Below are 25,889 nucleotides of genomic sequence, written 5' to 3' on the forward strand. Positions count from 1 at the left end.
ACGCATCAGCTTTTGGATGCTGATGGGTTCAATTTTCAGTAATCCTATATTTTGATTAAGATAGTATGCAGTTATTTACAATGTTGACGAGCTACTGGAACTTCTCATCACAAGTCGAACAACTTTATTTGCTTCGGCATTGCTTCTGAAACAACTGCCTCTGTGCGTAAAATGTGCCACATGTAGCGTTGATGTGCAGATCATTATTTCCCCAGTTCCGACTAAAGGCAATATTTAAGTACTTATGCAACAAATATTAAATGTTTATTTTGGGGTGAACATTTTGCTGTCCCTATGTTTTTGTTAAACAGGCCAACAATTGGTTGCCAATAGCAACCTGGCAACAGTTACAGTCCAGCCCTGAAACCTCACACTTGCACCACATCAGCACCATCATACTGAGCATGCTAGCTTGCTGATGCTAGCAGTTGTCCTAAAGCACGGCGGTGCCTCACTGGCCTCAGCCTCAGAGGAAGCTGTTGCAGCGGTAAATGTAATTAAATATTTAGCACTTTAAGGACAGTTTTGAAGTAAACAAAGTATTACCATTTTATTCAACTTGATACTTCTACTTCTCTAGATGTCTGCCCATTGAAAGCTCCTGTGTTGGGTCACTGCCCCGATACTCACATTCCTGGCTTGTACATTTGAAGACTAACTGTAAATTGAGAATAGTTGTAGATTAACCAGGATGTAACTGGTGTAAATCTAGAGGCTAGGTAGTTTTATTCATCTTCAACCGCTTGTCCCTGTCGGGGTCCATGGGGCTGAAGCCGATCCCAGCTGACATTGGGTGTGAGGCGGGGTCCACCCTGGACAGGACGCCTGTCTATCACAGGACACATAGAGACGAACAGAGACAGACAACCATTCACACCTACGGGTGATTTAGAGTCATCAATGAACCGAACACCTGCACGTCTTTGGACTGTGGGAGGAAACCGGAGAACCTGGAGAAAACCCACGCAGACACAGGGACAACATGCAAACTCCACACAGAAGGGCCCCAGCAGGGATTCAAACCAGGAACCCTCTTGCTGTGAGGCGACAGTGCTAACCAACACATCACCATGCTGCCCATTATGTTGTTGTAGTGGAAGTCAATATTTGTTTTTATTTCATAACTTTTCTTCTCCGTAAGAGAATCGATAGGATTCGTGGAAACTTTGGCCGACTGAGTATTGAAGGAAAAGTAAATCCATCCATATTCATTGACATTACCGAGGATGCATGTATTTAAATACTGAGTGGCATTCTTCCCATTGTTAACACCGAAACCACTAAACACATGTTTACTCTGCTCGTGAATATCCACTTCTGGTTCACTTATTCTCATCTACGAATTCTTGGCGTCCTTTAATTTAACCGTCTGAGGTGTTTAATGGTTCAGTTTGAATTGTTAGTGAGGATGTGGATGATGCTGAGGACATCACCCAGATGATGAATTACTGGTTTATTGCACCCACACGTATCAACAGCCATATAAAAAGATGTCCAACGCAGAACAAAGGCGAACAAATGCTGTTGTCAGAGTCCGGGCATTTCAGAGCGTAGCTGCTGCGTCCCTATGGTGTGCAGGAGCGAGAGGACTCTCAACATATCCAGGTATGTATGAAGCAGAAATGCTGCATTAGCCCAAATAACGAAGCTTAAATACTCTTTGTAATGTCTCACTTTAGTTTTCTGTAGCTTATGTTATGTTAGATATGTTATTTCTTTAATGTTTTAGTGTAAAATGTAACATTTCTATTGGTCTGAGTGGTGGAATTCAGATCCTGTCTTAAAAGAAGCGTTAAAGTGTAAAAAAATATCCATTACACTTAAAAGGCCTGCGTTTAAAATTGTGCTGTAATTGGTAATCTCACAAAATGAGCTTAAAGTACAATTATTCCTTTATAAATAATATAAATATAAATATGAATAATTAACCACAATGTATGTTGCACTCTGTCACAGTTACTGTTTGATTTATTTTCTGTTAGCTTTACTTTTTTTATATTTGATTTATGTTTTTATTCTTATTGTATTCTCATGTCACTCATATTTATTTATTCCATACTATATTATTACAAAACAAGAACAACTGCACTATATCATGTGAATATGTACATATGTCACATCATGACTGGATCATATGTTTTGGATGAAGAATAACCTGCTAAAGAACGAACTAGTATCATGTAAATGTAGTGGAAATGAAAGTACATTAAAGTAATTTCCCTCCGAAGTTTAGTGGATAAATGCTAAAAGTGCGTTCCTCCACTAATCTTACTGATGTAGTGCTTATTGTTTATTTGTTTCAGAGAACACAGGAATGACAGCAATGGCAGCTGTGAGGATGACCCTTTGTGCTGCCTTCATGGTGACTGTGGTTTTGTCTAAACCAGTGAGTAGCTATATTCTGCTCTTACAAACATAAAGCAATATGAAAGGATGTATGACATGATAAGAACATGCCTTCCTATAAAACCAGGTCCTTCTAAGTGAGGGTGAGGATTCATCCAGCGAGTCAAATTCATCGGAGGAGACTGCCGCTCATGTGGAGCCTTCACAGGAGCCCCTGCAGCCAGACCTGACGGAGACAGACACGCCCAATGCTGTGGAGGAAACTGGACCCCCGGACGCTGCAGCTCTACTCCCCTCTGCAGACGCAACGCCCTCTCCGGCCGCCCTCGACACTTCAGCCCCGCCTCATCCTGAGGACCCGCAAAACTCCACTGACGCAGATGCTTTGCAGCTCATGCCAGATGATCCTTCACAAACTGCTCTGGGCAGGGACGTTTCTCAAGACACGCCCACTTCTGGTCCCGCACAAGACTCAATTAACACTGCGCACGTCCTACCACATGCAGAGGCCTCACTGCACCCGGGGACCACAGGAGGAACTGATACTACCATAGGTGTTAGCAGCACAAATTTACCGCAAGTCACTTCCACCACCGTATACCACCGCTTCCCCCTGGGGGCCACTACACCCTTTCCTGCACCCATCTGCAAACAGACATCTCTGCCATTCTCCACAGCCCCACCCCTACAGATCCCCCTCGAACACACTGAGACTGGTGTTCCTGTGTGTTTCACTTTCCAGTTTGTGACCCAGGAGCCCGATCCACCTCGAGGAGACAGCATGTGATCCTCCCAGAGACGGTCCCATATCCCAACCACACTTTTCTTTTCATTTAACATCCCCTTCATCAGCAGTATGTGTGTTATAATGGTGCTAATGTACATGAATGCCATACAAATACAATGTACAGTTGAAAATAAAAGATGTAGCGTGATTAAATGTACTTATCTGTGGTCCAGAACACATGTCAATGGGTAAAAGCGGTTTCTTAAAATGTTGTTTATTGGCAGTTTGTATTTCTGTCGTTGTCGAGGTAACCGAACTTTAAACCTGCAGGTGACAAAGACACAAAACACAAAAGGTACCACAATCAAGGGCCTTATGTCACAGCAGCCATAGTAATCCCAGTACTGTATGTGTGTTAGAAGAAGAAGATACTCAATATGTGAATGTGTAGCAGGTGGAAACATGTCAGATAAGTTGATCATAACAAAACGGCAACACTGAGACTCTAACGCCACAGAACCTGTGTCTTCGTCCTGGCTGGCTTTAGTAAACGAGCAGGTTACTTTTTCACATTTTCTGGACCATGTAAATTTCAGCTACAGTCACAAACATAATTAAATTGACTTTGTAAATTATTTTTTAGTATTTCTCCCTAGGGAGGTGTTCCAGGCACGTCCAGCTGGGAGGAGGCCTCGGGGAAGACCCAGGAACAGGTGGAGAGCTTATATCTCCACACTGGCCTGGGAACGCCTCAGGATCCCCCAGTTAGAGCTGGTTAATGTGGCCCGGGAAAGGGAAGTTTGGGGTCCCCTGCTAAGGCCGCTGCCCCCACGACCCGACCCCGGATAATACATAACCATAACTGTAGACAGTCAAATAACATGATAGGTATAAAAGAAGCCGCTCAGTTAATTTGGGAGTGACGACGTGTCCTAAACCTGCGTTTTGAATATTGTTCATGGGGTTATTCCTGTGTTTACATTTGGATTCCAGATTGTGACTTTAAACAAGAATTTGACAGGCTATAATATGATTTAAATAATTTAAATAATAAGAGTGGGATCCATACGAAGTTAAAATATGGACCAAGAAGTTCAATTGAGAAAGATTGTATGCGTTTAATCTTTGACTGACAGGACGTCTATGCAACAAAAGCAGCAAAACTCACAGGTGCAAGAGGAGATTACACACATTTTCTGCACAAATGCCCTGTGAGTCTTTCTAGACTCCTTGATTCATTTGAAATGTAGGTTCCTGGGGCCGTGTCCACAAAACATCTGATCTCCTAAGGAGGGCTAAAAGTTCTTAGTTCAGAGTCATTTCTTCAAACTTCTTTATTCCCAAAACCTCTGAGACCAACTTTTATTAAAGAGTGGGAGGGACTTCTAAACTCAGACTAGAGAACGGGGCTGACTTCGTTGCTATCGGACATGTTCATCCCTTCTATGCCCACAGTGATTGGCTGAGAGGGAACGAGTCCCTAAGAGTGAATTTATGATAGAAACACTTTAGTGGGGAAGCGAATGAACCGTTTCTTCTTTCTTAACAAAAGGGTACAAAAATATGTCTTTGCAGTGACTTTATCAGTACTGTTGAAGTAGAAAAAGGTTCTTGTGTTTGAAATGCAGAGTCAGCGGGACAAAGGATAGGTCTGGATAGGACATTCATGCGAAACCCTCCAGACCGTCAGCTGAGACATGCCAAGATCGTCTGAGCTGCACAGCTGAATTTCTCCCGAGGTCAAACAGCGGAGAGTTGTAACAACTTTGATCTCTGGTGATAATGGGTGGTTTTTATTGGTTGTTGTGATGCCATCTCCATTCAGGCGATACCTTTTTAAAAGCTCACCATCATTTCATCTCTCCAAAACGCTGACTGCAGCAGCCGCGTTAGGTCCTTCCTGATTTACTCTGAGTGACTTAGGAGTCCTCGAGTGGACTCCTACTTTTTAATAGATTTAGGAGCTACTTTTAGCCTAAAATGCTTTGTGAATTACACTTATCTTTAAAGTTAGGAGTCCTAAATTAGCAGTGAAACGCACCTTATTTTTCATAGCTACTCCTAAATCAGAAAGTTAGGACCTACTCTCAGCCTTAAGATGTTTTGTGAACACGACCCCTGAATGGTATTTTAACTCTATGCACCTGGTTTGCATATGGCCCTGTGCCATGCTGCCAGTGCGTCAGATGACTCGCAGACTTACTTTTTTGTTAATCATGTGGACTTCTGCATGAGGCTCGTTTTAATTTCCATTTGTGACCGACACATGCAGATAAGGTACTGTACACATGAGAAGCTGACGCACAGTATCTAACTGAGAGCATTTAAATAGGACGTATGGCAGAGTCCCTGAACTTAACGGAAAACACCCACAATTGTATGTACAACCTCTACCACCAGTAATAGTTAAGCTGCCACACAGTGGCTCAGTGGTTCCACTGTCACCTCCCAGCAACACCTTCCTGGGCATCAGATGGATTATAACTCTTAATTTCCTGTAGGTGTGAATGTGTAAGTTCTGTGATAGCCTTCATCTGGGACAGGTTTTTAGTCCTGAAGAGGATAATCAGGTACAGAAAATATCTTTTTTGTAGCGTGTGCAATCTAGAAATGCTGGCTCAGTCTCCTGTTGGGCTTAAATGAACCTAAATTAACTCAAGTGCCCCGGCCAAATGTCCCCCAGTGTAGTTGGCTGCCGTTTTAATGTGGCGTGGGTGACTGAGGTTGATCTTGCTGCTCTGGCTCTGTGTCAGTTTCTGCCTCCGTCTCAGCGTCCTGCTCTGGCTGCTGCGGTTGATGCTGCTGGATGAGTCCTCCGTCCTGTGCCGTGTTGTAGGAGCCACAGCCGCTGCACTTCATCCCCAGCACGTGGAAAGGCACCGTGCAGTGGGCTTGGCAGTCGTTACATATAATCTATAGTGAGAGAAACCACGAGTAATGGATCACATATAAAGACAGAGCGACAGTCACCGGGGCCCATCTTTAATGAATTGTACAAACTGGACTGAATGAAGTGCAAAAAATTGGGCATGTAGTGTTTGAAAATGAGAATCTATCAGCAAATCTGTCTCTTTTCACTTAACTAGAATATTGTATTACTGAAGTCTTACTTTGACAGTAGCGCCCTGGTATTCAGTGGGCATTGGTGACTGGGCAATCTCTTTGTCTATCTGATCCCAGTGGTCCTCCATGTCCCAGGCAGAGTGCATACACAGAGGGCAGCGGTACGCTCTAAAACAAAAGGAAAATGTAGTTTTCCCCCTGATCATTTAAAAAAATAACAATCTCCCTTTCCGTCAGCTGCTCAGTGGTGACATTCCCCGGCTGCAGCCTTTTTGCATTAAAACACACAAACCAGAAATGTTACACTAAGAAAACGTTAACCTAGAACAGGGGTGGGCAATCCCGGTCCTGGAGAGCCACTGTCCTGCATGTTTTAGGTGTCTCTCTGCTCTAACACACCTGATTATAATGCTTTGCTCGTTATCAAGCAGCTGATGCTCGTCCCAGTTTGATCATTGTTAGACTCAGGTGTGTTAGAGCAGAGAGAAACCTAAAACATGCAGGACAGTGGCTCTCCAGGACCGGAATTGCCCACCCCTGACCTAGAACAACGAGACCATATTTGACTCAACTCAACAATCACCAGAAAAAATGACTTATTAGACATACCCTGTTCTGACCATGTCGTTAAAGCAGGTCCTGCAGAGAAAGTGAACAAACCTTTATGTCACAATGTATCTTGAAAAATCATTATTAAATCACTTTAACACATATTTGGACATCTAACATCTACATCATCAAGAATATTTTAGCATTTTTTTTCAATTGTCTTGTTTTACAGATACTATGATTATTTTGTTAATGTACTATATAGAGTAATACAAATAGCAAAACATGCACAATCCAATCCCACAACACTGAACTACGAGTATTTAGAGAAAAAGGAATCATACTTGTGTAAAAGGTGGCCACATGGAAGAACCTGAGCTCCAATTCTGGACGTGTGAATATCCTGTACACACAAAAGAAAGTCACATCAAACTGCATAAAAACACAGCTTTCTTTGCGTTGCCGCCCCCTAATGTTATATACGTTTCATTACCTCCATACACACTGGGCAGTTCTGCCTGGAAACGTTTTCCACGCACTGAAACAGAAAAGATCACTGTAAATAACAGCAGTGAGGTCATTTGCTCATCAAACACAATCGATGGTCAGGTGCGGGCTAATAATCACCTTGTGGTTTCCCCGTAGATCCTGGGCTAAACACAGATTGCACTTCTCACAGTGGAAATATTTCTCCCTGGGCCCGATCCTGTAGAGGTCAAAACACTGTCAGTGATGCAGATGACAAGCACTGCATGAATGGTCAACATGTGATCTCAACATATACAGCAGTACGGCAGATAAGAAAAACAGCCACTGAATTATTAATGTGTTCACATCGAGGCTGTGGGGATGTTTGCAATGCTGTGTTTGCCGATTGCTCGCTCACTCCCCCCCTCTAGAGCACACATCACTCCCATCCTCCGTCAACTTCACTGGCTTCCCATACAACTAGTATCCACTTCAAGATCCTCCTCACCACCTACAAAGCCCTAAACAGCCTCGCACCCTCATACCTGATTGACTGATCCCCTTCCTTCACCACTCCCCCACTCGCCACCTCAGCTCTTCTGACGCCAACCTTCTGACCCCCATCACCAAAACCCAGTATCGCACCCTGGGAGACTGAGCCTTCGCTATTGCCGCCCCTACCCTCTGGAGCTCCCTGTCCCTCGCCATTCGGAACTCAAAAACACTCCCCTCAAAATCCCGTCTCTTCAGGATCACCTACAACAACTAAGAGCCACCATCTTCTACCCCTTGTTTTTCTATTAATGTGATGCAGTAATAACGCATACTGAGCCCCTGTAACTCACTGCACGGGAGATTCCTTCACTAAGAAACATTGAAATCTTATACCCAGACAATAAAACAAACATCACAAACACTAAGAGTTTGTTTTTTTACAGTTAACTTGTGTTACGAAAGCAAGAAATGTCAGTTATGATCCAACTTTAAGAAGGTTTTCACCTTCAGTAAGTCGACTTTGCCCAAATACTTGTACAATGACAATAAGGGCAGCTGATGATATCCATATCACTGATGTGCTCAAATCATAAAAATACGTGACAAGTATTTAACGACGCATAAAGACTTCTACTGCTTACCTGCATATTCCACAGGGCTGACAGTGGTATTGCTTCTTATCCTTGTCGAACAAATGACAAATGTCACAGTAATACTCCCCAAACTGCAGATGACACTGTTGGCAAGTCTGCTGTGCCTAAGAGAGGGATATCTTCATTTGTACTGTTGTTTTACTTGATGCGAGTCAATCATTACATACACAAATTTAAGATCAGAGTGGTCCTGCTACAGCTGACACTGGAGGTGAGTGCTGCAATCGCTCTTCTCACTTACCTGCTGCACTGTTTGGCACTCGGAGCACTGCACCTCTCTGACTTTGAACCGATCCATCTGGTGGTTCTCCTCCGCATCGTGGCACAGCCGACAAACATACAGTTTACCACAGCAAGGTGCCTGCAAACAAGTGATCACACAGAACAGGTCTGATGAACATGTCCATCACAGGTTCGGCTTACACTTTATCTCAGCCTCAACATTGAAGCATATCTGGCTGAAAAGAAACCCTTTTTTTTCTGTGCGTGTACACTGGAGATCAACAATAAAGGACAAAGTATTATAGGATCTCTAGGATTCAAACATGAACAGGAAGTGTAGAGGCCACAGCTTTGAATGACTTCAGCTCATCTGCGCCCACAGGACATCACTAGCTTCTCAAACTGCTCTGGTTTGATCTGCGTCCCGATCGGTCTCCAGTCTCTTTCACAGTTTGTGGACTGCTAGAAAATCTTCTGACACAATTATATTATCTGTAAAAGCACAGCAATGTTCAATCCACAGAGTACCATTCACACATATTTGACAATCCACAAATATGCATTTCTTCACTTGCAAATATGACTACTTATTATGAAAATAAGTAGTCATATTTAAGCATTTACGGACCCATTTCTACATTGAAACCAGGTTGGCTTCTATTTTTATCTATTTGCATAATTTTGTCTACATTATACCATCGCTGATCACACAAATGTGAGGTGCAAATTATTGGAAAAATTATGCAACTAAATAAAAAAGAAGCCACAAATGTTATGTTGCTCATAAGCTCACAGGAGGCGATCCACAAATATGCAAACGCGGTTTCACATGTAGACATGAGTCCGTACATGCTTTAATATGACTACGTATATTCAGAACAAGTTAATAATATATATTTGCAAGTGAATAAATACATATTTGTGTATAATCAAATACGTGTGAATTGTTTTCTCTGGATTTACAACATTGCTGTGCTTTCACAGATAATATCGTCCCATAAAAGCTTCCATACATGTTTTTTTAAATAGCAAAGTAGTGACAGACCGATACATCGGCTGGCTGATATAAGAAGGTTAGTTAGTTTCATTTATTGGTCAAATATGAAATACATATGAATAAACATGACTACAACATTGCTGTGCTTTTGCAGATAATATTGTCCCATAAAAGCGTCCATACATGTTTTGTTTAAATTGCCAAGTAGTGATGTAGTAGTAGTCGGTATAAGTTAGCGAGTTTGTTTCATGTATTGACTAAATATGAAATACATATGAGTAAATATGACTACAACATTGCTGTGCTTTTGCAGATATTATGATCCATTAAAAGCATCCATAAACATGCTAGCACAGCAGTGGTATAGCCCCAGCGGATATCCTATCAAACTCTGAACAGTAAAAGAAAAATAACAGTATTTCAGAATAAGCATTAATACTTGATTAATGCTTTGTTCTCTCATTTTAATCTCCAGTGCAGGTCATAAATAACCCAAACGTATGACACAGTGAGTGATAGGCTGAGCAATGACATATTCAGTAAACTCTAAGGCCTTAACCACCCCCTGATGTTGTGCAGCTAACATTTAAGACACGTTCAGGAGCCTAACTTTAACTAACATGTCGTAACCATAAGTCCCAACGGTACAGTTGCTGTGCTGTTAGCGCTTAAGGTAAATGCTAGCTGTGCGCGGTTGCTAACACCGCTACAGTCGCGCAGGGAGACATATTTAACCCCGGTGTGCCTCCGCTATTCACCTAAGAGCAAATATAAACAACACATTTTAAAGAGTTAACTCACTTTCAATAAGCAGCTGCGCACATAATGCTCACAGCCGGCAGGGGAAGCCATGTTTCCGCCTAACTGTAGCTCTTCTTCGACTGCGCGGTGACGAGACTAGCTTTCTTCTTCTTCGCTTTTTATAAAAGGCGCAGACGCGGAAGTACCGTGAGCACTACCGCCCTCTTCCGTTTGGGCGTCACAGTGTGGTCAACATGTGTAACACATTTTTTGTTTCTTTCCTTTATTTGCACATTTTAACAAATATAGTCTAAACAGTGGGCCAAATTTGAAAACTGGGACAAAGTTGAGGGCCAAACTCAATATTAACTAAACAAAATAAAAGTAAAAAAGACTGAAATGTGCATGTTTTCTCTTCTCTCCAGATGTGTAACGTTGAACCTTTCCAGTGCAGCTCCTTGTTCTTGTCGTGGTGTTTCTTCTGTTTGATTCTTTGGTTACAGCCACGGTGACAAACAGCTCTTTACCTTCAGACACAGATCATCTGCTGAAAGCTCCTGTCCTCCATCTTTCTTTTGTCATCTTTTTGTGGTGTTTTCATCTGTTTTTAGTCATTTTGTCATGTTTTTGTGGTGTTTTCATCTGTTTTTAGTCATTTTGTCATGTTTTTGTGGTGTTTTCATCTGTTTTTGGTCGTTTTGTCATCTTTTTGTGGTGTTTTCATCTGTTTTTGGTCGTTTTGTCATCTTTTCCTTCAGACACAGATCATCTGCCTCCCAACGCTTCTGAAAGATCCTGTTCTCCATCTTTCTTTTGGTCGTTTTTGGGGAGGGGTGGGTTAAGTGTGTCTGCAGAGACTGGGAGCATGGATTCTCATGTTTGTTAACAGAAAAGTAGACGTGGATGTGCTTTATACTCGTGGGCCAGCTCTCAGAGAACCTTGATATGATCTTGCGGGCCAAATATAACTACACCGAGGGCCAGATTTGGCCCTCGGGCCTGAGGTTGACACCCCTGGTCTAAACATAAAACAACATACACGACAGTATGGCATCGTGCTTGACAAAGATAGGAATGTGTGTCTTTTCCATAAACAATACACTTCAAATTTTAATGACATGACATAAGAGTACTTAGATACTTAATAAGATACAGAGGCATAGGCAAAAATATAAATACAAAAGACTTAAATTAAGACGTGGGCTATATTATAATTCTTTAAAAAACGTCATGTAACTTTTTCATGGTATAATTACATTTCTTCATGACCGAAAGAATGAGGTCGCGGGTACAAGCGGCCAAAAAGGGTTTTCTCAGGAGGGGGGCTGGAGTCTCCCTTAGAGAGAGGGGGAGAAGTTCAGCATCTGTGAGGAACTCGGAGTAGAGCCGCTGCTCCTTTGCGTTGAAAGGAGCCAGTTGAGGTGGTTCAGGATCATCTGGTAAGGATGAACCCTGGGCGCCTCCCTAGGGAGGTGTTCCAGGCACGTCCAGCTGGGAGGAGACCTCGGGGAAGACCCAGGACCAGGTGGAGAGATTAGATCTCCACACTTGGGGTCCCCTGCTGGAGCTGGAGCATTAATAAATGGAGCAGGAAGAAGGACTTTAAAGCAGGGAATTGTGTCACTGCTGAATGGATTTCCCTCCTGTAGATTGACTGAGAACCATACATGTATCCTGCACAAGATACAAAATGACACAATAAACATACATACATACTCCCTTTTGTCTTCTGCATTCTCCTGTTTCTCCTGTTCTTCTCTCACACTCACACCCCAGAAACAGTCCCACAGACCCAGCCCCAAACCCCGTCTCTGCAGTAATTATTAATAAAAGCTGGTTTAAAGTCCTTCTTCCTGCCTCCATTTGTTAACACTCATGGGTTCATTCAGAACTTAACTTTAAGTCTTTTACTGTTTTACGTCAACAAGATTCAACCAGACATTATCACCTGGCTGTACCCAATATTTACATCTGTTGTGGTATTTGTGAAAATTAGCACATGCATGATTAGATTATTATGTGAACAAACAATTAAAAAACTTGTTTTGTTTGTCTTGATGTAAATAATCAACTCAGTCATTTTCATGGTGATATCTGAAGGCTATTCTTTCCCCTATTAGTGAGAGAAAAATAATGAATAAGTGGATGCATAGGGAATATTTGGGTCTTTTTCAAAACCTTCCCCTACTTGGAGCCTTTGGCCTTTATACAAAATCACTTGAGATTGCTTCTGTTGCAGGTTTTTCTACGTTGACCACTATTTTGTCTTAGAATCACTGGACCAATATGGATCCATTCCCTTCCTCTCTACTGTGTTTAAGTAGGTGGACCTTTGTTTTTATAAGAGGAATTCATTTGTTACCCTTTGTCTGTTCAGCAAAACGTGTTTTATCATCATTTATTACACAGCAAATAGTCCTTTTGCAGGGTTAATATATGTATCTCCACTACAATGTACGACGGCGCCGCTGGTGTAGTGGTATCATGCAAGATTCCCATTCTTGCGACCCGGGTTCGATTCCCGGGCGGCGCACTTGTTTTGCTTTCGTTCCTATTGGTAAATATAAAAACGTTACAATGTCGCACCAGCGGTTTATGACCTGCAGCAAACATATTTGAAGTCATAATCAACACAGTTGCTCGGTACTACTTTTTAGTGTCTCTCACTGGGTTGTATACATTTCCCAGATGTTTCCAGTTGCAATGACGTTTTTGCACCAAGGTCGATTAAGCTGTTACATCGAATAAGCAAAGGGGGGGATATTCTTCTCTAATTAAATATTCTTAAAAACTAGCTGTATTCTCTGTGTGTGTCATAAAAAAAAATGTGGGTGCAAATCCGTGTGTGTGGGTGAGAGAGCGCTTGATTTTGGCTTCATTTCAGCGCGCAGGTTGACGCTGCTGACGCCGCTCCTCCGCCATCTTCAACTTCCTATTGTTTGCATCAGACTGAGGCTGTCTGCGGTGTGTGTGAGAGCAGAAGCGGCCGCAGATTTATCATTAAAAAAACACACCAGGTAGAGTCTTGTACGTTCACGGTCGCCCAAGTTCAGCACAAACCATTTGTATGTCATTGGATTAAAGAGCTCTCAGGACGCGACCACTAAACCTCGATGATGGACGACGATCAACCCAGAACCTTGTGAGTACAGCGGGGCCCGTCTATGTCCTGGAACGGTGAAAGGCTCCGTGTAACTACGGCGCGTCCGAAATGTTTCCACGTTGTTGTTTCAATTAAAAACCTGTAAAACCCTTGAATTGTATCGCACATGACCGTTAAATTCACCGTAGCATTTCACGTCGACAATAGCGACGTGTGTACACACAATAGGACATATTTAACGTTTGATTGAAACGTAAAGTTGTGTTTAATTGAGTCATATAAATAGACGGAACCTTAACTAGCTTGGAAATGAAACTGAGGGGCTAGCTAATGCTAACGCTGGTTATCGTTAGCCGGCCACTTCTTCTTAAATGAACATTTTCATTCAATTATATATGTATTCGTTATAAGAGTGGTGTGTTATTGGTAGTAGACTGGACCCTCGCTGTGGGGATGTGATTTTTAGAGCCGTTGGTGGCTAACACACTTAGCATGAGGCCCTTTTGAACCGGCTAGCTAGCGTTATCTGTAGCTAGCTGGCAGACGAGCCACGTCAACGCTCGTGGAGACGGCACGGGACAGCTCCGGTGGGGCTGACCACACACCCAGCTATCCGTGTCAAATGTTGACTATCCCACTTAATATCTAACTCGCTTTCATTGCTGCTTTTATGTAAATACAAGGAATTGCTGTGGGTTTGTAGCTAGCCCGGTTAACTAGCCTTTGTTTGCATGCTACTTCCTGTTTGACAAAGACTCAATTCCTCCATCTCTCCCCTCGTTCGCAGGTATGTGGGGAATCTGTCCAGGGATGTCACCGAGCCCCTCATCCTGCAGGTCTTCACACAGATAGGACCGTGCAAGAGCTGTAAAATGATAGTTGATGTGAGTGTTATCCTCTCTGGTGTACCTTTCAATATCCTTTTTATATTATCAGGTAAAAAAAAAAAAAAGCTCATTGGGATTTAAAAACCTCCTTTCCAAGAGTGGCCTGGCCAAGACGGCAGCACAGAAGCAGCATGGTTACACACCAAACACAAAAAAATCACCATTACAAAAGAGACTGTGGGATTACGAGATTACACAGTAGTGACAGGATCCGATTGAGCTTATTTCTCTCTTTTATAATTGTCTTGAACTCCCCCAGAGTTACCAGATGTGTCCATTTCAAGTGCATCTGTGCATCGTTCCAGGCACACAGGGCAGGACATTTAAAGGCCCTTTTTGCCCAGTTCAGTTCTGACTCTGGGGACCTGCGTCTGTATGCTGTCCTGAGAACGAAGGCCATGTTGGCTGAGGTTTCCACACATGTGTAAACACAAATATGTAGGCAGAAGTCCAAGAATAGATTCATAAATAAAAGTCAGTCAGTGAGAGAGTCAAGGGACGGACAAAGACGGAGACTGTGCGACGGCATATAAGAAACAGTGATGCACACGATGGATGCACCCAGTAACAAAATGCAAAGCACAGTGGTATACAGTATCCACTAAAAGCAGGTCTCCATGGTCCAACAAGAGTAGAAAAGTTGTAGTGATCAAATGTTTTGTGACTTGCAAACATGATTTATTTCTAAAAAAAAGAGAAACTTTCAATGTCAGCTTGGAAACAAGTTTCTCAATGTGCACTTTGAAGGACAGGTTCCAATCAATTAAAATGTCTAAGTATCTATAAGATGTGACTATTTCAATTTCAACCCCATGAACCGTGTCCGTATAGGAAATGGCATTCAGCAGTGGTCCGAGTGGTGGTGGTGGTGGTGGTCCTGCTGCTTGTGAAAGTCTCACTCTTCGTATGTGCTTTAGTGTTATTATATCAGGCCTGACGCTCCAAATCTACAGCAGGTGACTCTTGTCATGTGCAGTGAGTATATTGTCACCCTTTGCTGTGGACTTAATATTAGTCTTGTTTTCCCGTTGACAGACGGCTGGAAATGATCCGTACTGCTTTGTGGAGTTCTATGACCACAGGCATGCTGCTGCCTCATTGGCAGCCATGAATGGAAGGAAAATAATGGGTAAGGTAAGCTATCGTGTCTAAAGGGTGAGTTGGGACGGGTGGGCTGTGGCTGTGGGGAATTTAAGCTGTGTGCCTTCTTAGAAAAAACCACTAATGGACGCCATTAATTACATGGGGGGGTTCCAGCTGATAGGGGAAACCAGCCAATCAGAGCTTTAACATTTCAGAGCGCTACTACAGCCAGAAAGATATCTCTCGTTTGGTGAAATTGGCTCCATCGGGCCCTATTAAACCCAGCAGTCTTGAAATATACGAAGCAGTTTAGTTAGGTGTGGAGGAATGTTGTCGTCGTTTGGAATAATGTTGAATGTTTCAAGGAAAGTGAGGTTTCAGAGGATAAAAATGACAGATATAATTCAGAGATCCAGTTAGGAAGCCAGTGCTGTACCGTCAAAGTCGTCAGTACCATGTAAGCTACAAGTCTGGGAGGAGCTGGGTAAAGTCAGTGATCTAGAACAATAGAGCATATTATTAACATTTTAATCTGCTACATTTAAAAGACTTCAGGGCCTTATAAAATAATATTAAAGTAGTGCTGGATAGCTTAATAATGAGTTGAGCTTCTGGATTCAGTGCTAGGACACAACCCAGAGAATGAAACGACTGCGTGCTGAACTGAGCGACCACGCTAAGTGAGGTGCATTTCTTTTTGCAACCGCCGCAGATGAATTGTTACTTTCACTAATGTCTGCATTCGTTATTGGCTCGTGCTTCCCATTATAATGGTTCAACATGGCATCGATGTCCCCTTTATATCATGTTGTTCTACCCTTTTGTTTTGCTAAGAAGCTCCTGTATCCAGTTATATATGTGTTCGGGTCACACGTGGTTGGCTAGGCGCCGTTTATTTCCTTTTAAGTTAATTTAATAGATCATGATTTAATACGAGATTAATTTTCTGGGGCAATGTTGCTGTAGAAGCGAGTGATAAGGCACCGTATCACAGTACATTTAAAGTATCTATAAAGCCCACTCAGCCTTTAAAATCATATACTCTTACAGTGGAGATAACAAGGTTTTACTGTACATGATGTAAACATACCCCACCTGTTCTGTTCTTTCTCTGCCCCTCTCTGCAGGAGGTCAAAGTCAACTGGGCCACGACGCCAACCAGCCAGAAAAAAGACACAAGTAGTAAGTTCAAGTGCCCTATCAGCGGGGATCATAATTCCTCATTACACTGATACACAGGAAAAATCTGATTCATAAGTAAAGTTAATGAGTTTGAAAGCTCTGACATCACAGGAAAAGACTTTTATTGCATATATGCATATTGTTTTGTGGTGGTAGTCATTTAATTCACTTGTTGGGAATGTGTCGGTGCCAATACGACCCCCTTTTGTCCTTTCCCTATTAACAAAGGGTTAAAATCAGCACTTCTAGGCTGAAAGTCACAATTTTAGAGCATGTTTAAAAGCATGAAATAGACTGTGCATCGTACCAGGACACGTCTAAAATCCGTTTCTGCTCCAATAGATCACTTTCATGTCTTCGTTGGGGACCTCAGCCCAGAAATAACAACAGAAGACGTCAAAGCTGCCTTTGGTCCGTTCGGCAGGATATCGTAAGTATCCAGATTTGCTGGCAAAGACGATTAAAATCAAGGATTAACAGAAGAAAATGCATTAAAGTGTTGTTATTGACGCTTCAGATAAATAAACACTATAAAAAAAAGAGTTCTTGGTATTAACTTACATAGAGGATAATGGGATATATATATTTAAAATTTGAAAGTATAATAAGAAGACTGAACCACTGTATTTTGACACTTTGACGCTGTCATGCTTTGTGTTGTGTTGCGTGTTTTTAATGTACTTCTGTTGGTGTGTTTGTCGACAGAGATGCCCGTGTTGTGAAAGATATGGCTACAGGGAAATCTAAAGGCTATGGCTTTGTGTCTTTCTTCAACAAATGGGTTAGTACAGACGTGAATACACGAATTATTGACCTAAGCACAACAAAATGTTTATTCTGCTGTTATTGGTGGGGATCCTATAGAACCGTTGCACTGCCTGTCCAAAGCTAGTCTGTTGAGAACGGGCATCAGCATCTTCCTCGAGAACCACTAACCCGAACAACTTCACACCGTGCTTCCTCGGGTCCTGATGATACACTTGCACTGACAGAATTGCTTTCCCTTGCAATGCTAGAGTATATGATTCATTTGTGTACAGCTAGCTATTTTGGACCAGGCTATTTCCTGGATTCTGAAAGTTAAATAGCTGATGCTTGAAACGTTTGCGTTTTCCACAATGTAACATCTCCGGCCTCTTTCTTTATCTGTTCTTGAATGTACTGTAGCGAACGACGGCGAGCAAGCTGTACCCAACATGCCATGCGACGGTGTAACGGTTAACAGGTGTCCCCTCTCAATATACTACAGTGTGTACATAACGCACTACGGACAAATATGTAGTTCTGAAAAAGCTTGATACTGCACTTCCTTTGGTCCTGAGCAATACACCCGCCAACTGTGAAGTCGATCGGGTGAACGGTTCTTGAGAAAATCTGAAGACAGACAGACTCATTCCATTTAAGTAATTATTAAACATTTCTCTGTTGCATTATAAATCTAGGATGTCTGCTAAAGCTGTGTTAGACATTTTCAGGCATTTTCACACCCATTCCTGTGTCCTGTGCTTCTGAAGGGAACGTATTTTAGGTCGAACTCCAACTCGATGCAATAACCGGTTCCTTCCTCTCTTCCAGGATGCAGAGAATGCCATTCAGCAGATGGGTGGTCAGTGGTTAGGAGGCAGACAGATTCGAACTAACTGGGCCACAAGAAAGCCCCCCGCCCCGAAGACCACCTACGAAAGTGCGTTGTCATCAGTGTGCACGTGTTGCTTGTTTACACAGGATGTTGGATTCATGTGTTAACAATAGAAATGCCCCTGTCTTCCCCTCCCCAGCTAACTCCAAGCACCTATCCTTTGATGAAGTCCTGAGTCAGTCCAGCCCCAGTAACTGCACTGTGTATTGTGGCGGAGTAAGCACAGGACTGACAGGTAATGAATACTATTTGTACCACTGCTACCACAAGTACGGTCATGATAGTGACGGCGGTAAATACGGCAAAAGGTTCACAGAGACATCATGAATAAAACAGCAAATGAGCCGTTTGACTACAGTCAGCGAGCGCTACTTTAAAGGCTTGGGCTGTTCTTTACGGCTTTCCCGAATACCATCTTTTGAATTTCAGATCTTTGGTACTAATCAACAGGGAATATTTGAATTTAAACCTCTACACACTTCAAACTGCTCAGTTATCAACGCAACTCAGTCAGACGCCGCTCTGTTCCCGGCTGAGATGGGCTGCACAGCGCTGCAGTGTTTCAGCGCTTTAATACATTTGTGGCTAGTGAACTTCCACTGCTCAGAACGCAGCGGTGAATTTCAGCCTGCATGCCCGTTTTTTTACATCCCGACCTTGTTGAAACAGAGCAGCTAAGGTTGGTAGCAGAACAACGAGTTAGCTTCTGAGTTCAGCTCAGTGATGTGCACCCAGCCCCGGCGTGAGGAGAGGAGGGAAAGGCAACTGTAAATAACAGCAAAACACAGTAAAGCGTCTCTCACTGAGCTGAAATGGAAACTCTGTGCTGCATCATTTATCTGTTATCTATTATTCTGTTATCCTACAGTTGTGAAAAACAAAACGAAGATCTGAATAATCAAATATTCGTGTCCAGCTCTACTGTCCTTATTTGATATTCGTATCATTATTCAACATTCACATATGAAGCCAAAAGCAACAATGAATTGATCCAACTGACGAGTATAATCTGTGTAGCTACATTGTGTCGAACTCCATTTTTCCGAAGTACTAACGGTTGATGAATGATCCATATACTCCATCATTAAAACGACGCCTCACTGGAGCTGCCCCGTGCCGTCTCCACGAGCGTTGACGTGGCTCGGCCCTGTACTTTATCCCTCCGTTTGTCAAACTAAGAAAGCACAAATCAAAATGGCACCTCGGATCGTGCTCAGAAATACTGTATTTTGAATCCAGAGGTTGAAGAAAAATGGAGTCACGGGGTCGTTTCAGAGTAAACTCCACTGGCTGTGTTCATCTCAGTGAAACAAACGTCTCCTAATGTGTTCAGTATGTCTGTTAGAGTTTCTGAATAATGCTATTTATGAAGACAAACTATATCAAGCTGTGGCTACACAGACAACACTTGGTCACAGGGTTCTTTTGTTCGGGGAGTTTGGTCTTTAGGGATGTTGTTGATATCTAATAAAAGTAAGTAAAGCCTGTGGTACATGTTTCTTATTCGTTCTAACATTTGAGCGATGCTTATTCTGCTCAGAGGTCGTTGTGAAGCCCCGTGGGGTGTGATCAGCAAAAATGTGACGGGCATAAGAACCTCACTTTAACAGCCTTACCCGAGGATGATGGTATTCAGTGTTTTTCATGCAGGGAAATGTTTTTCTTTTATGATCCATATGTAATAGAAACAATATGTGGTGTCTCCTTTCTGTTTGGCCTTCAGAGCAACTGATGAGACAGACTTTCTCTCCCTTTGGACAAATCATGGAAATCCGAGTTTTCCCAGACAAAGGCTATTCATTTGTGAGGTACGTGTACTTTTACTATTTACTACACCTTTTCTTTTCAAACAAGGGCAAAGTGTGACGCTTTATTGCTCGATCCTGGTCTCGAGCAGTCAAGGGTCCTGGTGCGGGTTTTTATTCTAGCTAGGTAATCGAGGAGTGCCACTTTGGATGCATGGAGACTGTGGGGTCGAAGAGAGAACCTGCTGCACTCTGGACAATGAAAACCACTGAAATAACATGAGAATCAGAAAGACTTTAATAATCCCAGGGGAGAATTATTTCCGTCACAAACTCCAGCTATACAAACAACAAATATTACACGGACATATATTGGAAAAACCTGTTTTTAATATAAGCGCAGCGGGGGTTTTATTTGGTCTCCTGTTTTGTGCATGAGCATTAGTTCCAGTCCTCAATATTCAGATAAGATGCCCCTTAGATGCTTCATTGTAGATGAGTTGGTCTGTATGTATCCATTTAATGTATATGTGGTATTTCTAATAACTCTTCATCCTCTCCACACAGCAGCTGCAGTAAATATCTATGAAAACCGTGTGTCCTGAGTCTGCCCCTCTGTTTGTGTCCAGGTTCAACTCCCATGAGTCAGCAGCCCATGCCATTGTGTCGGTGAACGGCACCTCAATAGAGGGCCACGTAGTCAAATGTTACTGGGGTAAAGAGACCCCTGACATGATGAACCCCATGCAGCAGATGCCTCTGCCCCAGGTAAGGACACCACATACCGTCCTCTTAGGAGCTCGTAGGGCAACATAAGGATATGATGACATCTGCGAGTCACTGCTGATGTGTATCCTGACTCTGTTTAAAGTGACATCAGTCGATTTGAAACGATAACCGAGTGTTAGACCTCCATAGAGACAGTTTAACCAGCATTTTTATTCCAGTCAATGTAATGTAATTTAATTTCCTGTTGGATGGAGATATGAGGTTTACAGACGACAGGCTGTAATTATTCAAGTACATTTCTATGGGCCGTCAGTCAGCTAGTGCACATGGGTAACATTTTCATTCCATGTCATTATTGCTTTGTGTCTTTATGTTTATTGAAGGTTTGCACAGATTAGACACAGGTGAAATCACTACTCCTTCCCTATCACCTCCTCTTGTTCCCTCACCGCCTTCTCCCTCCCACCTTCCCATCCTCCAAACCCTAAGTGACCTCTACACATATTTAGACAAACAGGGACGCTAATAGACAATTAGACATATGCACGGACAGGTGAACAGTCAGGCAGATGGAGCATGTTTTGATGGAACGGCGTCGGAAAATGAAAATGAATGAAGGGAAAGATAAATAAATAAAGGAAGAGATGAGGGGAAAAAAGGTGCTTAAAAACGTACATACACATGTATGAAGTGCAGAATCAAAGTCATATAGAGTTTTGTGGTGAGTGTCACTTACACTGTGCACCTCTCACTGACGTACTCAGAGAGACGGACCTTTAGATAGATAGATGGATAGATAGATAGATAGATAGATAACTAACTTTATTTATCCCCGAGGGGAAATTAGGTCATCGTAGCAGCGGTACAGAGCAATCAGAAGTACTAAAATAAGATAAAATATAAAATACAAGTTCTGAGTTTAGTTCTGAGTGATGTGTTTTTTAAACCCCATCATTGCACCATATGGTGACATCACATGGGGAACTCACGCTATCCACTTGGTAATCGATGTAGAAATGCTGCAACTTCCAAGCAGGAAACTAGTCTTGATAAGTCCCTGTATGGATAAACCCCTGAATGACATTTTAAGAAAACACAGACGACCTTATTTGAGCAGCTTTTTTCTTTTCTTTGCTTATAATTTTACATTATATCGTTGCTTTGCATATGTAGATAAATGGCATTTTGGAAAAAACAATCATGTTTTAACCATACACACCCTTGTACCCTAACCCTACAGCAGAACAAGATGAGCTTCCCTGCGGCAGCACAGCCCTACGGCCAGTGGGGCCAGTGGTACGGCAACGGGCCCCAGATCAGCCAGTACGTCCCGAATGGGTGGCAGGTCCCCACCTACGGCGTCTACGGCCAGGCTTGGAACCAGCAGGGCTTCAAGTAAGTAGCACGGTGTGCACAGGGCTCCCCTTCACCGCCTCCTTCTACTCCACCACCTTCAAGACCGGGGCAGCAAGAGCCAGCTCTGGCCACAGGAGGGAGCCGTGACCTCCCTCCCCGAGCCCCGCATCCTCTGTCCTCCCCCTCGCCAGCCCCTCTCACCTTACTCATCTCCAGAAGATTGAGAAATAAGCCCCCCCCCACACACACCCACACACACACACACACTCAGAACAATCTGAACTTTATTTTTTTTTTTTGTTAATCATGTTTCAGTGCGTCAGTACTGCTCACATACTGTGCACATCCTAATAACTGAAGGGGGTTTGTTCCAAAATGGTTTTTGTCACTTGAATTCAAGCCCGTAAAAAGTTAAAAAACTGTAGTCTGTTCCAAAAAATGATTTGTAAGAAAACTGCCTTAAACTCGCTAAAAACATTTTTTTATTTCCTGAATTTCACTGAATTTCTAAACAAAACTACTAACTAAAGTGACTGAACAAGAGAAAATGCTAACTGCCCGGAACAAAAGGTTTCCACTTCCTGTCAACACCTGGGCGTAGTCTGTCGATGAAGAATAATTCCCCCTTTTTGTACGGTTGCCTACTGTGTGTAAGGACTGTGTTCTTTAAGGCTGTTCACTTGTTTTTGTTTTTTTGTATGTCTACATTCATGTCATAGCTTTTTATATGATTTCTTTTTGATTTCATTGATCTATTTCTACGTATATCTGAGGATCTGATCTGTATATGAATGTCGGTAGGACATGTTAAATATCTTTTTGTAGGTTATCAACTTTTTGTTTTTGTTTTTAATTAGACAGCCTATGTGCAGTGACGTTTTGTGCACCCGAGACAAATAAAGGAGAGGCCATATGTTGTTGACAGTCTAAAATTCTTGGTGACCAGCTGTATAAATAGGCTCTGTACAAAGGTGCGAGGGAATGAACGCGGTGCCAGTGTGTTCGATTGTCGAATGTAGAGTAAATGCACAATTCCACAATTCCTCTCTTGACTTGAACATTTTGAAGATAATACTTTATAAGCTGTCTTACCTCCACACTGAACTTTACAACGTATTTTTATTACACGAATCATAAAAGACTTCAAATACAACATGTGAATAAGGTGAGGTGTTAGTTTGTACTTATACTTTTCGGCCAAATGTAGAAGTGTCGCAAGGGGAACGAAGATAATGCACACGGTTGTGCGCGGTGTGCGTTCTCTGTCTGTCGGCTGGTTACAGCTGTTGCATGTCCGCGGAGATCAGCAGTTGTTGGGGGGGTAGAAAGGATTATTTAGCTTGCTGCGCTTAGCCTCTATGCTCTTTGTCTGCTTCTCCACCCATGTTTAATCAAACGACACTTACCTTTGGCCCCTCCAAAGAGCCCTCCACTTTCTGTTCTCCCCCCCACCCCCCCCCCCCACAGTTTTTTTTGTTTTTGCTAGCTTGATTTTTGCCCAGCCTGCCTCACCCTCACAACCTCCTGATAACTCTGTTTGCCTTCTTGTTCTCATTCTAGCCTATCCAGATTCTAGTAGCTCTAATATAAAAAGTCCCTTTGGCTCCCTTTCGCCTTGTCTCTTCTAACCTGCTGGCATTTTGTCTTCCCCTCTCTCTCTCTCTCCCTCCCTCTCTCTCTCTCTCTTTACCTCGTTTTTTGCAGTCACTTACCGGCCAGTGCTGGGTGGACTGGCATGAGCGCCATCAGTAACGGTGGGGTTATGGAGCCTACACAGGGATTGAATGGGAGTATGCTAGCCAACCAGCCCGGTATGGGAGCCGCAGGATACCCCACACACTGATAAGTGGGCAGGGTGGGAGATTTGTCAACCATCAGCCTCTTATTGGCTGTACGGTGCCCCCCGCAGGGCTGTGTAACACCGCCTCCATTTGTGGCCGGACTAAGACTTTTACTGGGACGTGGAACCTGATGGAAAGGTTGCCGTCTATAGGAGATGTAAATGGGATTTCATGGGGGAGGGGCGGGGGGGTTGAGGTAACGGGAGCCAGGGAGGAGCGATTTGACCCACGCAGGTATTTACACCCTTTGTGGTAGGCAAGACTGGCCACCAACCAGGGCTCTTACCATTTTTAAGTTAACTGTAAATGAGTATACAACTGTAAAGGAGAAACCTTTGGACTTTTTCTTTTTCTGGGTTTTACAAATTGCTTCCATTTTCACATCTTTGCTCTCTGACAGCCACCGAGAGGTTTGTCTCCTTCTTCTTCTTCTTTTCTTTTTTTTTATTTTAAAGAAACTGTTAAAGTCTGAGTCGTGCTAAGTTATGAACTTCACTTATTACTTCGAGGAATGGAAATCTGTTTTAATTTGTTCTCATTTTCTCTCGGATTTAAAAATCAATTGCAGGGATTGTTGCCACTGCTGTTTCTCTGTAAGGGCAGATAAATATTGCACAGTTTTTTCCTCTCTCGGACAAATTTGACTCCCGAGGAGCGTTTCCTCTTCTTCTTTTTTATTTTTTTTTTTGCATTTCCATTTCTCCTTCATATCTTTTTCGGACAGCCTCAAATCTTTTTTTTCCGCCACGTGTAAATAACCATTAATTCATTTGAAACGATGTAAGTAAAAAAAATGCTACTGTTAACTGTGGGTGCTTGCTTTCTTTTTTTTTGTTTTGTTTTGATAACTTGACAGTTAACTCGGACATTGTGCGTAGCAGAGCGGCACTATCTGCGGCGCGACACACGCGATTCTTCCATGCAGGGATAAAACGGCATTGCCATGCAGTGCACACTTAAAATTTAACACAATTCAAATGTTCAAAGGGTGAACGTGTTTGACACTTCTGATGGTTTTTAAATATCTATTGAAACGCCAGTATTTTATATCAAAAATCTGAGTGGATTCAACCTTTACACTTGCTCTTTTTCGCCAGAGGAATGGGGGGGGGGGGGGGAGGCCTACATTGTAACTGTTGCCTTATAGAGCTGGTTTCTTTTAGCTGACAAGATCCTCTTTTTAATTAGGCAGTGCCTACAGACATTGTCAGACCCCTTTGTTTAGAAAGGTGTTAGCCCTGAGAACTGATGACTCTGCTACTGTAATCAATGTTTTCTTGCTTTGTCCAATTAAAATGCTAATGCACATAAACCACGTTGTTTGTTTGGCTTCTTCTCTCGGGGGGGGCGGTCGCTGTTGTGCCTCATGAACCTCCCTACGGAGACTAAGTGTATCGTAATGTTTTATTCTAGGAAACATTAATGGAGCTTTTAATTTAGAAACCGTTCTTGAAAATGTAAATGTTAAAAAAATAGATGTTTTTAAACTGCACTTATTTCTGCTTTAGAAGGTTTTGCTGGTAAAGATCTCATAAGTTGAAGGGTAAACTGTACATGTCTGGAGGCTACCATGTTTAGATATCACTGGTTTAGACCGCTCTGCATGAGTAGGCACCGGAGGGTCGCTGGTTCGAGTCCCAGTGTGGACCATGGATGGAGCGTGGACTGGAGGCTGGAGAGGTGCCAGTTCATCTCCTGGGCACTGGATGATTTTGCACCGGAATTACACTTTAATAAGACACGTGTTGGGCAAACTACCTGCTGCACTTGAGCTGTGGACCACTTTTCTTTTACTGTCGTCATCAAGGAAACATTAAACACATTATTTCTATAAGAATATTCACAAACTTCTAATTAACGGGCCTAGGACAGATCATACTTGGAGAGATTTGTTTAAAGAAAAAACATAACCACTGTAAGCTATTATGTTATTTTGTTAGATGATCATTAACCAGAAACCTAACATTTCATTTTTATTCCATTTTCTAACATTTCGTTTTGTTCCTTGCTCTCCTGAAAGTGCGTGATTAAGAAACCCTAATAATAGCTACAGTAGCAGCAGA

General features: G+C 42.6%; 3 protein-coding genes across 4 annotated transcripts; 2 read left to right on the forward strand and 1 right to left on the reverse strand.

Annotated features, from left to right (window-relative positions):
* The first annotated feature begins 1,526 nt into the window (after window positions 1-1,526).
* Window positions 1,527-3,384, forward strand: LOC310946636 (uncharacterized protein). The gene is made up of 3 exons (XM_083913149.1): window positions 1,527-1,605; window positions 2,304-2,386; window positions 2,474-3,384. The coding sequence occupies exons 2-3, from the start codon at window positions 2,315-2,317 to the stop codon at window positions 3,131-3,133; spliced, it is 732 nt and encodes a 243-aa protein (XP_083769275.1). The 5' UTR covers window positions 1,527-1,605; window positions 2,304-2,314; the 3' UTR covers window positions 3,134-3,384.
* On the reverse strand, window positions 3,382-10,416 carry rchy1 (ring finger and CHY zinc finger domain containing 1). Its single transcript, XM_083913147.1, has 9 exons — window positions 10,322-10,416; window positions 8,543-8,662; window positions 8,290-8,405; window positions 7,313-7,391; window positions 7,179-7,223; window positions 7,030-7,088; window positions 6,746-6,775; window positions 6,184-6,304; window positions 3,382-5,986 (listed from the first exon to the last, which is right to left on the reverse strand). Exons 1-9 carry the CDS (start codon window positions 10,370-10,372, stop codon window positions 5,774-5,776), a joined length of 834 nt encoding a protein of 277 aa, XP_083769273.1. The 5' UTR covers window positions 10,373-10,416; the 3' UTR covers window positions 3,382-5,773.
* Window positions 10,417-13,210: 2,794 nt separating this feature from the next.
* On the forward strand, window positions 13,211-25,127 carry LOC310946198 (cytotoxic granule associated RNA binding protein TIA1-like). Of its 2 annotated transcripts, none has more exons than XM_083912578.1 (12): window positions 13,211-13,403; window positions 14,152-14,248; window positions 15,287-15,385; window positions 16,462-16,516; window positions 16,859-16,946; window positions 17,222-17,297; window positions 18,092-18,200; window positions 18,295-18,390; window positions 19,879-19,963; window positions 20,530-20,668; window positions 21,870-22,024; window positions 23,666-25,127. In XM_083912578.1, exons 1-12 carry the CDS (start codon window positions 13,375-13,377, stop codon window positions 23,826-23,828), a joined length of 1,191 nt encoding a protein of 396 aa, XP_083768704.1. In that variant the 5' UTR covers window positions 13,211-13,374; the 3' UTR covers window positions 23,829-25,127. The 2 variants fall into 2 exon arrangements, with proteins under 2 accessions (XP_083768704.1, XP_083768703.1); XM_083912577.1 differs by having other exon boundaries at window positions 23,690-25,127.
* Window positions 25,128-25,889: the final 762 nt, after the last annotated feature.

The sequence above is a fragment of the Echiichthys vipera genome (genome assembly GCF_963691815.1).
Source record: "Echiichthys vipera genome assembly, chromosome: 4".
In the NCBI taxonomy this organism is placed as follows: domain Eukaryota; kingdom Metazoa; phylum Chordata; class Actinopteri; order Perciformes; family Trachinidae; genus Echiichthys; species Echiichthys vipera.